This window comes from Melanostigma gelatinosum (genome assembly GCF_949748355.1).
Source record: "Melanostigma gelatinosum genome assembly, chromosome: 14".
NCBI lineage: Eukaryota > Metazoa > Chordata > Actinopteri > Perciformes > Zoarcidae > Melanostigma > Melanostigma gelatinosum.
The window spans coordinates 8917911-8934657 of NC_136647.1; the positions used below are offsets into that span (position 1 = coordinate 8917911).

The 16747-nt window shown below is 44.2% G+C and overlaps 1 protein-coding gene across 1 annotated transcript; it reads left to right on the forward strand.

Annotated features, from left to right (window-relative positions):
* Nucleotides 1-5555: 5555 nt before the first annotated feature.
* LOC306787985 (GDNF family receptor alpha-4-like) lies at nucleotides 5556-16532 on the forward strand (the record flags this gene model as incomplete). The annotated part of the gene is made up of 8 exons (XM_079283314.1): nucleotides 5556-5619; nucleotides 7886-8152; nucleotides 8226-8306; nucleotides 8416-8785; nucleotides 9667-9776; nucleotides 10155-10289; nucleotides 11671-11807; nucleotides 13591-16532. The coding sequence occupies 8 exons, from the start codon at nucleotides 5556-5558 to the stop codon at nucleotides 13789-13791; spliced, it is 1365 nt and encodes a 454-aa protein (XP_079139440.1). The 3' UTR covers nucleotides 13792-16532.
* Nucleotides 16533-16747: the final 215 nt, after the last annotated feature.

Below are 16747 nucleotides of genomic sequence, written 5' to 3' on the forward strand. Positions count from 1 at the left end.
CCACGTCGAGGAGATGAGGGTGAGGATGGCATCCCTCTGGCCCATCGTCCGAGAACACATGGCCGAGGCACAGGCGGCCCAAGCCCGCGTGTACAACCGGGGAACCCAACCCCGAGTGTTTAACCCAGGGGATCGGGTGTTGGTCCTGGTACCCACGGCGGAATGTAAGTTTCTAGCCCGATGGAGGGGGCCGTATGAAGTGATGGAGAAATTGGGGCCGGTAAACTACCGAGTCCGGCAACCAGGTCGGAGGCACCCGACGAAGGTTTATCATGTGAACCTGCTCAAGAAATGGGTGCGTAGGGATGCCATGCTCTGTTTCTCTCTCTCTACCCTCCCAGGAAAAACGGAGCCAGTCGAGGTACCCGTGGGAGAAGAGTTGACCCCCCGGCAGAAGCAGGACGTCCGGGAAATGGTGGATCGGTTCCGGGACGTGTTCTCCCCGGACCCCGGATACACCACACTGGTGCAACACCGGATAATCACCGAGCCCGGGAAGAAGGTGAAGCTAAGGCCGTACCGCATCCCCGAAGCCCGCCGGGGGGCGATAGAGAGGGAGGTACAGAGTATGCTGGAGGCCGACATCATCGAACCCTCGACGAGCGAGTGGTGCAGCCCTATAGTGTTGGTTCCGAAACCCGATGGCTCAGTCAGGTTCTGCAATGACTTTAGGCAGCTCAACGCCATCTCAAAATTCGATGCCTACCCGATGCCCCGGGTGGACGAGATGATAGAGCGCATCGGGAGGGCCAGATACATAACCACCCTCGACTTGACTAAAGGCTACTGGCAAGTGGCAGTAGCCCCCGAAGACAGGGAAAAAACGGCCTTCACTACTCCCATGGGACTGTACCACTATAAGAGGCTGCCGTTCGGTCTCCACGGAGCCCCCCCCACGTACCAGAGACTGATGGACCAGGTACTACGTCCCCATCGAGAATACGCGGCAGCCTATCTGGACGACATCGTCGTGCACGGGGAGGAATGGGGGGCTCACCTCCAAAGACTGGAAGCCGTCCTGAAAGCTCTGCGAGGGGCGGGGCTGACAGCCAACCCCAAGAAATGTCGCCTCGGCCTCCGGGAAGCTGACTACCTGGGGTACACCATCGGCCGCGGCTGCGTCAAGCCCCAGGTAGGGAAAGTCGAGGCGATCCGGGAATGGCCCCGCCCCCGCACAAAGAAACAGGTACGAGCATTCATTGGGCTAGCTAGCTACTATCGACGGTTTGTTCCCCAGTTCTCTGCTCTTGCAGCACCCCTGACGGACCTAACAAAAAACCGGCTGCCAGATCGGATCGTATGGACGGCAGAGACCGAGGACGCCTTCGAGAAGCTGAAGGAAGTACTCTGTTCTGAACCAGTGCTGGTGACCCCGGACTTTACGCAACCGTTGGTGGTACAGACGGATGCCTCCGAGACCGGGGTGGGTGCCGTCCTGTCCCAGCTGAGGGATGGAGAGGAGCACCCGATCACATACGTAAGCAGAAAATTATTACCGAGAGAAACGAGATACGCCACGGTCGAGAAGGAATGTTTGGCCATCAAATGGGCTCTGGGGGAGTTGAGATATTATCTGCTGGGACGACACTTTACCCTGGTCACGGACCACGCCCCCCTGGTATGGATGTCCCGTTCAAAAGACAATAACGCCCGGGTCACCCGCTGGTTTTTATCCCTTCAACCGTATGCTTTCTCTGTTGTCCACAGATCCGGGGCCGCTCATGGAAACGCGGACGCCCTGTCAAGACGGGACGCCCTAGGTTCCTGGAGCAGTCCTCCCCCCAGGTCGGATTTAAGGGGGGGGGTATGTGGCAGCCGGAGGGGCAACCTCAGAGGAGAAGTGGTAGAGGGACGATATTGCCTGACATGGAGGCGGAGCCCCCATGTCAGGGAGTGGAAAAGAGCGCCAAACCACCATCAGCCCAACAAGCAACACCTGAGGAGGAGAGACGAGGGAGCGACCACACCCTATCAGAGGAGGAGGAGGGGACTATAAAAGGGCCCCGGACACAGGAAACTAAGAGAGAGTAGGAGTGGAAGGAGACGGAGAAAAAGCAAACCCATTGGAGACAACTGCCTTACCCCTTGATCACCCTGGAACGTCTGACTACCCGCCCGGCTCCCGACCCCTGCCTGTACGACTACCCTGCTCCTGCCCGCGCCCTGGACCGTATGAGGAATACCCGTTGTGCACCGAACCGTGGAAGTGAACACCGACCATCCCTCTGGAAAGCGGACAGTGTATTGTTGAGTGTCTATCCTACCTCTATCCACTCTCTATATTCAGTAAAACCCTCACTTGCACCATTTATCTACCGACTGGTTGTGTTTATTGGTCCGTGTTGTCGTGAAACCCCCTTGCCACCCCGGGGGCTGTCACAATTGGTTAATTTACGGTTTATAAGGTTAATTTACAATTATTAATAACCACTAAACCAATTGAGCTGTTCAGACAGGACGTGCGATTTTGGTATTCAGGTGTGTGAAACTCATCTACAACCTTTGGATGGAAGGCAGCTAGTCATCTGTCTCAGCCGGTGTTGCACGATGAATTAAAATTGCAGCGTCATGGGAAGACAGGGTATGAAGTTTGTACAGAAGATGGATCTTTACGGCGCTTGACCTGGTTATTGAGTGAGACTGTACAGTCTGTGTGCTCTTCACTTAAGCGTGAAATGTTATTGCTGCCGTCATTGCGGACCTAATGTGAAGAAGAGCGTGGGAGCCACTAGTGGAAAGATGAGGAGAGACTGGATGATTTGAGGGGAAAGTTGGAGGCAGAGAATAATGAAATCCAGGAGGTGCAGCAGCATGGAGAAGTTGAGGAGGAAGGACATTTTCAAAAATGAGATTAACAAGGGAGGAGCCCTCGTTAATCCTAGGTATGCTGAAGTATGAAAGTTGAGGGTTCAGTCAAAACACCTGATAGAAAAAGATGAGTTCAGGGGTCGTTACACCCAGAAAAATAGGGGAAACATCTGATGACAAGACAGAACAAGCTCATTTGGTTAATAACAATGTGTAATATGTATGACATTTTGTGACAGCTGAGGTATTTGGAAGCAGTTTTGTACAATGAACAGCTGCTGCGCAGGTTTTCCGTTCATGTGAAAATGTACTGTACAATGCTGAACAGGTCTGAAGAGAATACAATTTGCCTTGAAACAGCATGTAAAGAAGAGGGAACTCACGAGTATTGAGAAAATAAGTTAGTTTTTATAAATTAAACAGAACTCATCCTGTTTCTTTAAAAAGAGCTGCTCGACCGAGATGCCTAGGGCAGTGTCTGTACTTTTTCCATAACAAAGAGAATATGTGCAAACTGTTGTGTTATGTAAACGCATATGTTTGATGTTAATAGAAAGTTTAATGTTGGAAGACAATGAGCTGATTGGTGGAAAGTGACCCATAGAGCTCAGCAGAAATGACTGTCAATAAGGGCCCACACAAGCTTTAATGTGCACAGCTGTGTCTGTCCTGGGGAAACCCCTCTGTCCAGCTTGTTCCAACACACATTATGATTCAATCAAACCCAGGAAACTAAAATGTCTTTTAAAAACACTGAATCAGTGCAGAGATCATCTAAACACTAATGGCACAAGATGGTTCAGTGTTTTTAATCAAACTTTACTGTGAGAAATGAAGGTATTAACATTTTTGGAATGAGATGGGGTCAATCACCTTTTGAGTTTGGTGTTTTGTTTATATTTAGAATTGGAACAAATCTACTGGTTGCTGTTGCAAATGTTTAAAAAGACCCCCTTTCATTTGCCATCTGCTTTCTCCAATTTTTAATAAACACACATTTATTGAATGTGGTAGCTTAAATCAAAATTGGAAAAGGGCATTTTGGCAGGACAACCATTGTTTCGACTTACAAACATGTGCTCTATTGTCCTGCCTGTTCGTTCCCATTTGTTTTGTCCAATGCTTTCTTTCCAGTGTAGTCAGGTAGTCAGGTAATCAGCTTTCACATTAGCACTCCGTTAACTGCAGAGTATATTGGGGATAGTCATAGATATTTACATGCATTTACACCAACCAGCATACGATTATACATATTAAAGCTCAAATATGCTGGTTTTAGGTCTGTTCTGGTATGCAAACGTTGTATCTCATGTTCATATTGCATCATCAAAGTAATCTGCCACCGATGATCCCAATAGGGCTCAAATAAGTTCAGAGTTTGTCATTCCAGCCATAAAAAAACAGTTCAATTTGATTCATTGATTGACAGTTTGGTCTCTAAATTGTCTGAAAATAATGTACCGGTAGTGCACAAATCCCATCGCAATTTCCCAAAATCAAGTTGACGCCTGGAAACTCCTTGTGTGGTTTGACTTAAGTCGGATTGTCACCATATTCCACTTCATGTGGAACATCAATGTGCACAGTCTTTTTTTTTATGCAGTCGATTCAGGAATCCCACCGGTTTGACTGCAGGGCAGATGAATGAAAGCAAATAGTAACAAGTGGCGGCAGCCATGGGCATGTTTTCTCCGTTCTGTCGCCTTGCTGCTGTTTCCCCCTTGAGCCTACGACGTCCTTCCAAGATGTCTCTTCTGTCACGATCCCCGGGAACACATTTCACATCAGAGTCTCCCATCACGCTCTCCTCTCAAGTAAAATGACTGCCGAACAATGTAGATGCTCTGCTACCTACAGTATCTCATGTGCGCGAAAGGATGGAAGAGATATTTTGTCAACTCAGTTCACTCCCCGTGAATGTCGGTATGTGTGGTTTGTCATTTATGCCGTTAACCTTCATCAGCTTTGCCTCACAAATTCTATTAATCACCCCAGTGAGGAATCAATAGGGTGTACTACGGCGTACACATCACAGTAATTCATCTCGCTTCTCTCTGCTTTTCTTTTTTCTTTCTAACACACAGTCCATGCTCGGACCAACAATTCCCTTAACCCAGACTTTTACCGAAGCAATTTGTTGCATCTCCAACAGCACAATGTGAACACTCTGCCACTTAATCATCATGACGTTAAATAATGTTCAAGCTATAAAAATAATTCTGACCTGTCTACTCGACAAGGTTTAACAGAGCTGCTCTGTACTCTGTGAAGCTTTTGGTTATCCGATTTTGTGTGTATGTGTGTGTATGTGTGTGTGTGTGTGTGTGTCGCTTACAAAGACAAGCTCCGGGATACTAAATATGCTGATAGTCTCTCTTTATCAGTGGTAAACCAGAGGGAGAAAACATCGAGAGGGAATAATGAATAAGCCATTTACCCACACCGATTACATGACGCTTTTTTACATGAATCTAAACATGGCAGAAGTTAATATTTTACGATAATTATCAAGGTATCATGATACACAGGTAGGCAGGTAATCACACCTTGACATGCCTTGGGGATCTGTGACTGTGAATATTGCCTTGTGTGTTAGTGGTGTTTCTTCTTCCCCACCTCTCCCTGTGGAGTCACTGCAGTGGCCTTGGCAGGTTTCCTGCAGCGGCGATGAAGCGTAGCCTCTGTTCATGATATGTCCCATGCCAAAGTGAGACATGGACCTCATGTGGCGTCTGAGATTGCGAAACATGCGGCACCGGAATTGGATTGCAGCCGCGCTTTGTGCCGCCAGTCAGCAGGAGTTTAATCGAAGTGTGTGACCGATCTAACACAATGCGTCTGTGTGTGTGCGTGTGTGCATGATGTATATGTTAATGTACTGGAGCATTCGTCCATGTGAGGATAAAATAGGTGCAGATATTTGTTTACAAAGATCAAACATACCTCCATTTATTTCTAGTTGGACAACATATTAAATTCTTTTCTTTTTTTGCAGTTAAGAAGTGACAGGATATAGCAAATTAGCAAACACTTTGTGTATATTGCCTACCCGGGCTACTTTCCTTTTCTAGAATCGCTGTGTATAAAGTAATTATGTAATTATGCCACATTTGAGAAATTGATTTCCTGAATTGCTCCATCAGAATGCATTTTTATGAAGAGGGCTTTCTTTTTTTCTCTCGTGTCCCTTGGGCTGCCTCTGGCCTTCCTGCATTGTGTTTCTCCTGCAGCAACAATCAGTGCTATGCAATGATTTATCATTTTTCACTTTCACTCATTCGAGACAGAACAGTGCCAATCACAACATTCCTAATGCTTCATCGCTGTGGAATAACATGGTTGTTATTCTACTGAATGACATATTTGTTTGAGAGGAAATGTGGTTGGTGATATGAAACACAATCGTACTTAAGGACCCTTGTTTAACTTAATGCTGTGAATCCTTTAAAATACATATACTGCTGATTGTTTTCTACAATGTAGGTGCGATGGACTATTTGTCTGAAGGAACTTCAGGGGGGAAACATCCTCATAGTGGACATTTGAGTTAGGTCACTGACTTAATGTGATATGCAGATGGAGTCTCCATTGTAAGCAAAATTTAAAGCAAAGGTATCAGTTTGGTGGGAAATATATGAACTGTGCTCGAGACAGTGTCTCACACTGGTGGCACCCTCCTGCAGAAAGTTTGGTCCCCAGGCTGTTCATGTGTCTTTTTTCAATAATAACAGCAGTTCTTTTCCACAATACTTCCAGTACAATAAGTGCTCCAGTATCGATTTCGGTACAATTTGTAGGATGAGTTGAGAGCATTTCTCTTAGTTTTATAACAATAAAAGGAAAGTTGGGCTTTGTTGTCGCTTCAATTAAAAACCTTTTTTTGATTGTTTCATGGCGGTTACGCTCTAAAGCACAACTCAATAACGATCAAGCGCTCGTGCATCAATATGCAGAAGTAATTTGTTTTTTTGGATGAAATGGGCAGGCACACTGATACTGCAAGCTGCAGAGTGTGTCTACCACTGCGTCCACCAGCAGCCCTCGTCCCATGTCATGTCGTTTTTATATACGTCAGCGGACTAATTTGCCGAATCTTTTTTACCTCTATGGAAATGCAGATAACAATGGGCTGGACTAACATTTGAGTTAACATGGCTAGTGACATATGCAAGGGGCCATTTTAGAAATGATCCCTTGTTAGTGGTTCAAGTACTTACAGGTAGATCCAAGAAGCATCCAAGACTTGAGAAAAGTTTACAGCATCCCCATTGAGTCGTTTAGTTTTCTGACTAGCTTTTAAATGTAATGCTGTTTGGCAGCTCACCCTTCAAATGTACTCGTCCTCCCAATCCTCATCTTAGCTCATTTGTTCCATTGTACCAGAAATCAAGAGATTGAGAGAGTTTTAGGACATGGCAATGCAGGGAGGAGGATAGGAAGGGCAGCTTTGAAACTATACACGAGAGCACCATAGACTGATCAAATGTATGGTTGCGTGTGTTAGGCTCACTGATCCGGGAGCATTGTGGCATGTGATAAGAACAATGAGGCTAACGCAAAGCTTCCAAAAGCTTTGATTGGCATATGATTCTCATCAGGACTCACATTGAGACACTGTGCTGAAAAAACACGTGGTGCATCAATATAAAGGCAAAGGTGTACTGTAAGACTGTACATAAACACATCAGAAGATAATTTAACTAGGAGTCCCAATGAGAAGATGAAGAAACAATTATGGAATAATTACAGCCATAACATAACCCTGTAGTGTTAAAATATCCAAGAGACTCCTGTTGTTTTTTATGAGAAACATTGAGGTTTCGCCCACGTTGCTACTCTATTACTCTTGTGTGCTTTCAATTTAATCCTCTTCCTTGGATATTATAGTAAGCTTTAGTGCAGTGAAGGGCCTATGGAGTGCACTCACCTTGCTCTGTTGTCTTAATTACAGCCTATTTAGCATAAGACTAATGCTGGATAATGGGCCTATAAACCCAGCCGCTTTGCACAATACAGCTGAGCACACATTGGTGGCAATGTTGGGGACCAGCACTGACGATATCAACCTCTCCTCCAGGTAGTGTGCCAGTATGTGCATCCTTAGACTGTCTGGTGGCGGAGCAGGGCTGCATCCAGGAGCAGTCCTGCATGGTGCTCTATCGGCTGCTGGAGTACTGTGCGGCTGAGGAGGCCGTGTCGCCCCTCGGCCGAGATGCCCGCTTGGAGTGCCTTGAGGCCCAGAACTCCTTGCAGCATTACCACCCCCTTCAAGTCTGCAAATGTCAGCGTGGCTCTCGCAGAGAGGAACACTGCCTCAGGGTCTACTGGACTGTGAGATTTGCAGGTGGGTTTGAAGCATTATCATCTGCGTGCTTGAATTTCTCAGCTGCGTAATCCGTGTAATACTGTTGTTTCAGCATATGATCAGTATGACGTGTCTCCATATGAAGAACTGGAGAGAAATATTGAGATGTCTCGTATGGCCTCCATCATGTCAGGTACCGCTCTTATCGCTAATGATTCAATTTGTGACACACAAATGGCTGTAGGCTGTAGATTTTTATTTCCTAATATATGTTTCACTGTTTTCCTCCTGATGAACTCCAGCTTCCTCTCTTTCTGTGGACGGCCAAAACCAGTGTCTGAAGGCAGCGCAGGACTGTGGCCTGTATGAGAAATGTGGCTCCCTGCGGTCAGAATACGTTGTAGCCTGCACCAAGCGATCGACAGTGTCCGACAGCGCTTGTAACCGGCAGAAATGCCACAAAGCCCTGCGGCGCTTCCTAGAGCGCGTGCCGGAGGAGTACAGCTTCGCTCTGCTCTTCTGTCCTTGCTCTGACACTCTGTGTGGGGAGCGCCGGAGGAAAACCATCGTCCCGTCATGTTCCTATGAGGAGAACGGGAGAGGGGAGGAGAGAGTGAGCAAGCCGAGCTGCCTCAGCCTGCAGAACTACTGCTCCAGAGACGAGCTGTGTAGGTAAGACAGTTGTTTGGGTGTAACAATACGGTACATTAAGTGCCCTTAATAAGGTTTTAGCATGAAACCACACAGAACAGAAAAAAAATGCAGATTTCACAATGTGTACTGCAAAGCACCACAATACAAAGGATCAGAAGATATGCCACAAACGGGTGTCACACCAAATTCTGCACTGTACATACGCAGTCTCTGTGGGCCACCCATTCATTTATTTATGCGCTTGTGTGCGCTTGCAAAGGGAGGTTGTTAAAACAGTGTTAGCAGGTTGTGTGCACCGGATTGATGTGGCCTCTTAACCTGCTCATGATTTACCATGTTGACCCTGATTATGAGATTGAGATGAGAGTTTTCATTCTCCAGGCACCCTTTTCGAAAAAGATTTTTTTGAGCCTCATATCTTGTTTTTGTAAAGAAAATAATTAAATCGGACCAAAATGTAACAGGAACACATTGAAAATTCTTCATATTCTTCAAATTTGGTACAAGCGTTTTACCTGGACGGAAGGTTGAACTGCTTCGATTTTGGAGATCAGAGGTCAGTGTGACCTCACAAAACACGTCTTTGGCCATAACTCAAGAATTTCATACTCTGATTATAACAATTTCACACAAATGTCCAATACAATAAAATAATTGAGTGATGACATTTTGGACAGACATGTAAATCTCTACTTGACTGGTTGGTGAAGACATACAACCACCAAGCAGTAATTAAGTTTCTAAAGAGAAGTAGGTGGTTTTACTGAGCGACTGACTATTTCTCTGTTTTGTATTTTGCGCTCTCACGAAATGTTGCTGTTTGTGTTGTTTTTCTTCGCTTGACTCCGAATCCCAAAATTACACCGTCAAATTGTTGTGTTTGTGTGTGCGTGCTTCAGATCCCGCTTCGCTGATTTCCAACATAACTGCCAGGCCTCCCCTCTGTCTGCCTCTGGCTGTATGCGAGACAGCAGAGCCATGTGCCTGAAGGCCTACGCTGGACTCATAGGTGAGATAGAAAAAACAAATGACAGAGGTAGAAGAGGCTGAAAGAGGGAATCGTTCGAAAAAATATATACCAAAAGCTGCTTAAAGGACTTGTTGTTGGAAATCATCAGCAGGTGTCTAACGGTGATATTTGGCTTCTATTATATTCGTGATCCAGGTAATCTTTTTTCCTTTAGTTTCTGTCTACCTGCAATTATCAATATCAAGAGCTGGAAAACTGGTGACACCGTGTCCCCAGCGCACTAATATTGTTGTTAGACTGCATCTTACCTTCCATGGAGGTGTGTGGTGAAAATGAAAATCCTCTGCCCAAGGGAAATATCATGTACTAAGTTTTAAAAGGTTCACCTGTAATATGACTTTTGCCCTCTTTCTTTAGGCACCATCATGACTCCTAACTATGTGAGCAACAGCAGCACAGAAGTGTCTCAGTGGTGCACATGTGACGGCAGCGGGAACGAATGGCAGGGCTGTCAGCGCATCCTGCACTTGTTCAGCAGCAACACGTGTCTGCGTGAGTAGAATGTGACGATGGTTACGGCATGCGGTACACTAAACCTGCAGGGCTGCTGGTCCATAGTGAGACAAAAACACTGAAGTAATAATAATAAATGAGTTAAGCTCTGGGAGTTTCCTCCATGAAATATGTGTAGCTTCCAGGATAGAAACAGTTTGTGTCCACAGGTGTGTTTCAAGCTAAAATGATTAACTTTCTCTGTAAACTACGGCAAAGATGATCGCACATTTAGTCTCGTGCGTGTTTCATCTTGCTGTTTTTAGTCTGCAGTGAAATGAACCCAAATATACTGTGTAGTCAAGTTAAGAAGTTAGATTGAATTTAAATTGTATTGCTTTTTTATTATTGCATCATTGCATAAAACCTGCCCTACAAGACGCCATAAATGCACACCAGCCAGGACCAGAGTGATGCGTTCAATATTCCACATAACAGAGAAAGTCCAAAAATATAGAAGCAACTTAAGCATCTTTCACAGTCCAATCTTCAGACCATTATTATCATTTTTCCTTAAAAAAAAGTAAATATCAAGTGACATTGTCTGGTTGGCTGCCCTAATGTGAATGCGATCTCTAGGTTCTTTGAAGTCAATGAATCCTTTTTCCAAATGTGACAAACATAAAGTGGCTTCTTGTTGAAGTTTTGCCAAACCAGCAGGGGTGGAAAAGAGCATCACCAGAGACTCAAGAAGCACTGCTTATGCATAAAAGTAACGCTTACCGTAAAATCTGCTCACATTAACAACAATAGGTATGTAAAGACTAAGGGTCGGAGGAAAGTCTGGACGATAAAGTGGCTGTAAAACGCACCACAATTACTCATGTCAATATAAGAATGGGATTTATTGAGTCCAGTAACATTTGGTCTAGATTCAAGGTCTAGAAGAGCTGTATGATTACATCATTTCATCCCATCCATGTTATTCTTGATGCACTGACATGCCCTCAACCTGGCCCGGCTGCAGAAGGACTGTGGCATGCATGGTGGCTTTTCTTGGTGTAAGCTCCCAGTGAGCAACTTCCATAATGACAATGCTAACATAGATGAAAAGTCAGAGGATCCCCCGAGGTATTACAATTCATCCTGCGGGGGAAAGTGATGTATGTACCAAAAGGAATGGCAATCCATCAAATATTTATTGAAATAAATCAGCCTGAACCAAAGTGGTGGACCGACCCACCAAAACCAGCATCCCAAGAGACATGGCACTCATTTTCTAACCAATATAGTTAAATGTATTTTGCCCAATATTCCGCAGTATTTACTGATTTAGTGGCTCTATACACTTTTAAAAGTCACTGATAATATTGCTGCGATGCGTCGAGGAGGAATGACAATGTGAACGTAATGAAGATGGCCCCTGTTGTTTGTGTTTCAGGCAGCGGCATCACCTCCATGGGGATCTCTGCACCTCCTCCTGTGGAAAGCACTCCTGTGCCAGCTTCTCAGCCCTCCCCGCGCGTCTACCAGGAGAGGGTCCACGTCCGCGTTCACGCTCTCCCTGAATTCAACAGTGTAAGCACTCTCTACTTCTTCGCTGTCTCACCATATGCTAGTGTTAGACACTTGCTACACACTGAATTGAAATAGTTGACTGTGTATCAGGCGGTAACACCTAAGTATCAGCAGCAGACTGTTGGGCCCAGCAGCTCCCTCCTCCCTCATTTACCCCTCTTGTGTGGCTGAGGATTAGCTCTAGGTGTTTGTAGTATTAGACTCAATCCTTACTGTTGATATTCATGTATGCACGCCCATCTGCTCCATATTCAACATTTTCTCACCATTGTAATCCTCCTCAATCCGCATTTCCTCTTCCTCCTCTCCTGTCCCACAATCCCTTACAGCACCGACACCCTGTGGGGCTGCATATTACACATCCAGATATACAGTTTATTTAAAGACGATGCATTTGAGTTTCCTAATTTTGATGTATCACTGAAGTTGAGATGATGCAACAAAGGGAATGCATCTTGTAATATATGAGTTTTTTCTATGACCTTAAAATTATAAATTGGATTTGGGAAAAAACTGAAATTAAGAATAGTTACTGAAAAATGCCTTGTTACGCTAGACGAGTAACAGAAAGGAGAAACAACAAGTGTTCTCTTCAAGTTTGAATGCCAGTTGAGAAAGAATATGTGGACTATAAAACCCTTCAACAGTGGGGGGGTTGCTGAATTGTGATACTTTCACTCAGTCAAAGTGCAGACGCCAAGGAAAGAAAGAAACACTCGAATAAAATCAAGCTCTGTAAACTATTATTTAGATTATTCACTTAAACCTTGACATTATCTCACTATTTACACATTTAAACAAAACAACAGTGTGAGAGTGAAAGAGCAACTGCTATCAGTGTTTCCTGAGGAAAGAATCTACAGTAATAACATTTTACAGAAATTGAAGTCATTTATATTGACGGCATCCATAAATGTGGTTTTCAAAATCTCATCAACTGGAAGTTGTTTTTGCATTAATATTAATAACGAGCATAATGTCAGATTGTGGGTATAATGTAATGTTTTGGAGGGCGATAAGCTTGCTGCAAGAGTTTGTTTCTCATGTTAACCATTTTTGCATTTGAAAAGCACTGCATTGCATTGTTGAAACCACAATTTGTCAATTTAGACCACACCAAATCAGATGGCAAAGGCCACTCCTGTTTGATGCACACAGGAAATGTCTTCATATTATTGTGTTCGGTCAGCAGCCAAACCTCAGACACTTATTTTGGTGGACAGATTGGTTTTGAGCCAAGTAATCATCAGATAGACTTTGGAGTTGATCCGGATCTGGGATTTCTGCCAATAGATGGTTGTTGTTTTCTTAACCACTATGACACATGATTGCCTTTATAGATGCCTCCAAATCAGGCTCACTGTATGATACTATATAGGAAATGTAAGGCATCATCTTGCTGCATTTGCACTGATATTAGCATCTCTTGAACACATGATTTTATTGTCTGACACAGGCAAAATGCAGAGGGTGAACACAATAAAAGAAACACCTGAGAAACATAATTCAAAACAACCTGAGTTAGTTATCAAGGTGCTGAGTCAGCACTTCTCAGACGCAGTAAAATGTAACACAAGTGGTATGTGTTTCATTTGTCAGTTGGTCTGCTTGTTCAAATTGTTAACATAATAGCTGCCTGGTTGCTTTGGCTGCAGCTTTAGTATATTTTGCTGTATAGTTTTAAATTCTGCGTTGATGTGGACTTTCTCTTCCTCCGCGCTCCACCACTTCTGTTAATTGGAAGAATCGCTCTTTCCCCCCCCCCCCCCCCCCCTTTTTACAGATGGAGGACAGCGAGGAAGAGGAGCGGGAGGAGGAAGGAAGCGAGGAATTCAACATCATCCCACCGTATTCTGAGAAGGACTCTAACACTGAATCAGGGGCTAGGGGGAGTAAAAATGGAGCAGCTAGCCGAGCAGTACCGGTGTTAACATTACTGCTGCTGCCTACGCTCTTCCTGGACTGGGAGCGTTGGAGCTGCTGAAGCCTCCATCCTCATTCTCCGCTCATATTCTATACTCGCTACCACTTTCAAATCCATCACAGCACTCAGAATGAGCCACAGAGGACATTCATGAGGAGGAAATACTGAATTTCTTTATCTTTCTTTTTTCATTTTTAAAATACCCTGACTTTATGTTATAATTCCGTTTCTGATATCGCTGCCTCCCCAAGAGTTAAAAGATATCAGCAGTCCTGCAGTATCTGCCGCGTCTTTGCTCAAGTCCTCTCAGGCAACAACATGAGCAGATATATGAGTGCATGGGTGAATTGAGCAATGCTGTCCGGGCAAATACTCTTATCTAGAACCTGCTTCACACACAAAGTACATCCCCTCTTTTCACAAGAAGCACATCGCCGAAGGCCACATCCACTATACACTCTCCCAAAAACCATAACCAGTCTAGTCCACTGCAACCAGGCTGGAGCACGGCTTTTGATTTCTATTTCATGACTCGTGTCACATCCGTTTCTCTGTAGGCCCCTTTGGCTCTTCCTCTCGAAGCTTCATACTATGGTTGAGTAGGATAATCCACTTTACAACCAGCTAATAAGAAACTGCACCACACTTAAACTGCTTTGTACCATTGAAGAAGAAAGAAAACCTTTTTTTTTTTAAGTGCAGCATTCAAAAAGAGATGAGACACAAACCAAATGTGTTGTCACATGATGTGTGCGACGTCTTATGCCGCCTTCTCACTTTGTGCGCCAAAAAGCAGAGTGCAACAGTCGTTCTGATCTGCTTCTTTCGTTAACATGCCACTTAGTATTATTCCTGCCAGGGTGAGTGACTGAGAATTCAACCATGGGCAAAAGTAATGAGATTAAATTCTATTGTAGAAATGACGAGCATGAGAAAAGCAACATGGGCAATTACAGCACAATTCAAATTGCTCAGCATGCAGGGAAAGTCTGGAGTAAGGCTCAGGGGAGGAAATAGCCAATTTACCGCTGTCATACCCTCTCGCCTTTTTCTTATCCTTAGGAAGTGTGTTTTACTGCTCTTCGCCCATCATGTGCTTTAGATGTTGTGAGAGCGAGATGCGGAGAAAGGGATGGACACAGGAGGCTGTAGAGCCTGCTGGCTGCTCCGATCATTGAGCAGCACATTGAGCCATTCTCTCTGCCTGAAATAGCTTCTGCTGATGTTCATGTTTTTCTTTCTCTTATGGCTCATTTTCTTGTGAAATTATGCAGCTGCAGGGATGTAGGTTAAAAAAAAGTATAGTGAAGTTTTTGTAGAGGAATCAACTCATTTAATTTGAGGACGAGTTTCAAGAAATAACCTGCCTGAGCTGAGCAAGGACATTTTATTATATCGCTTCATGCGGTTGCTCACGACACAAACTACGAAATCATCATGAGATCGTCATGTGTGAGGGTGTGTGAGTGAGGGGCTGTCTGTGCATCTCTGTGTCTGTCCATAGCTAATTTCGCAAACTGCTTCACCAAACGGCACAGTTTTGGGTGTTCATTTATGGCTGGATGCTCAAGAACCTGTCGTGGTTGCGGTGACTCACACGTTGTCAAAAATACCTTTCATCGCCTGTTCGATACCGTCATTGATTGACCGGCCACTCTTTCACTATTCTTAACTGGCCCCCCCAGCCGGTAGGGGCCGCAAGTGATCACACAGCTGAGTGTGCATCGCCACGGCTCTGCGGTCATAGTGGGTGAAAACCGTTGAGCTCAGTAGACTTGAAGCCGAAAGAAATACTTCAAATGACAGCGTATTCTTTGTGGGAGACTTATGTGAAAAATGTCTGATGCACTTGCAGTAGATGGGGGGGGGGGTTACCCAATTGTGGGTTGTGTTCATTCAAACATTACAGCAGTGGTTGTTGCAGACACACCTGGTGGAGATCTGCCCTCTACTGAGTGCACTTTTCTCGTTGTGGTTTTTCATTAATTGTGTTGTATGTAACAGATCAAAGACATATCTCAAAAGAATCCTTCTCTGATGTTTGAATATCACTTGAGGACTTGTTTGTACGATGGTTATTTGACATGAAGACTAAACTTTTAATAAAAAAACAGACCGTATAAAGGCAGAAATGCACATGAAGCGTATGAGCTATGCCTTTGCAAATTCTGGTCCATGACAACTTCAAAAAGTTTAAAAGTCAAAGTAGGACTTAAATGGATGTTGTAAGGTTTGCAGACCTGTAGTGATGTTACCCATCTCGGGGGAAAATTACATCATGCAGGTTTTGTTGCGAGGCTACAGGAAGCTAAGAAGTGGATGAGGAAAAGAGCCAGTTAACAAAGCTCTGAAGTGTGACTTCAAGCTTAGTGGGTACAAGAAAATGACATATTTGGACAGAGTATTTGAAAAAGAAAAAGTCTGGTTGGACAACCAGCTGGTATCCACATATATGAAGTAGAACCGGACCAGTGAAGAGATGTGTTTCAATTGGTTTGTTTATATTTGTAAAGTATGTAAAGTAAACATTTTCACGAAACATGGCTTGCACTTTTTAAAGAGTTGAGTTTCATAAAAAGAGCTTATTGTCCATCCATAAATTGTTTAATTCTTTAAAATTCTTTGAGAAAATATGTGAATATTTCCCCAATTAGACAAATGTTTTTAGATTGTATCTTCCAGTCGAAAGTGTACAGCGCTATGTTTCACATGCTAACTTTCTTTTAAAGACATATCAAACATGCCAAATTATTCTGACTGTCAAGTGTAACAACTGTGCTTTTTGTGACATAACAGAACAGTGTGCCAATTTGGTGAAAGAAGAATAAAAGTCACATTGGAAATTTCCACATCTGACAAAAAAAAATTGCCTTTCAATGACCAAGAAATGACTGTTGTGTGTGAACATCCATCATTTGAGCATTTCATTCTTCTGAACACTTTTCTTTATAAGTGTTACAGGAAAAGACTGATGCAACCTAATGGGTTTGGGAGTGTTGCAGACAAATTTAATGTC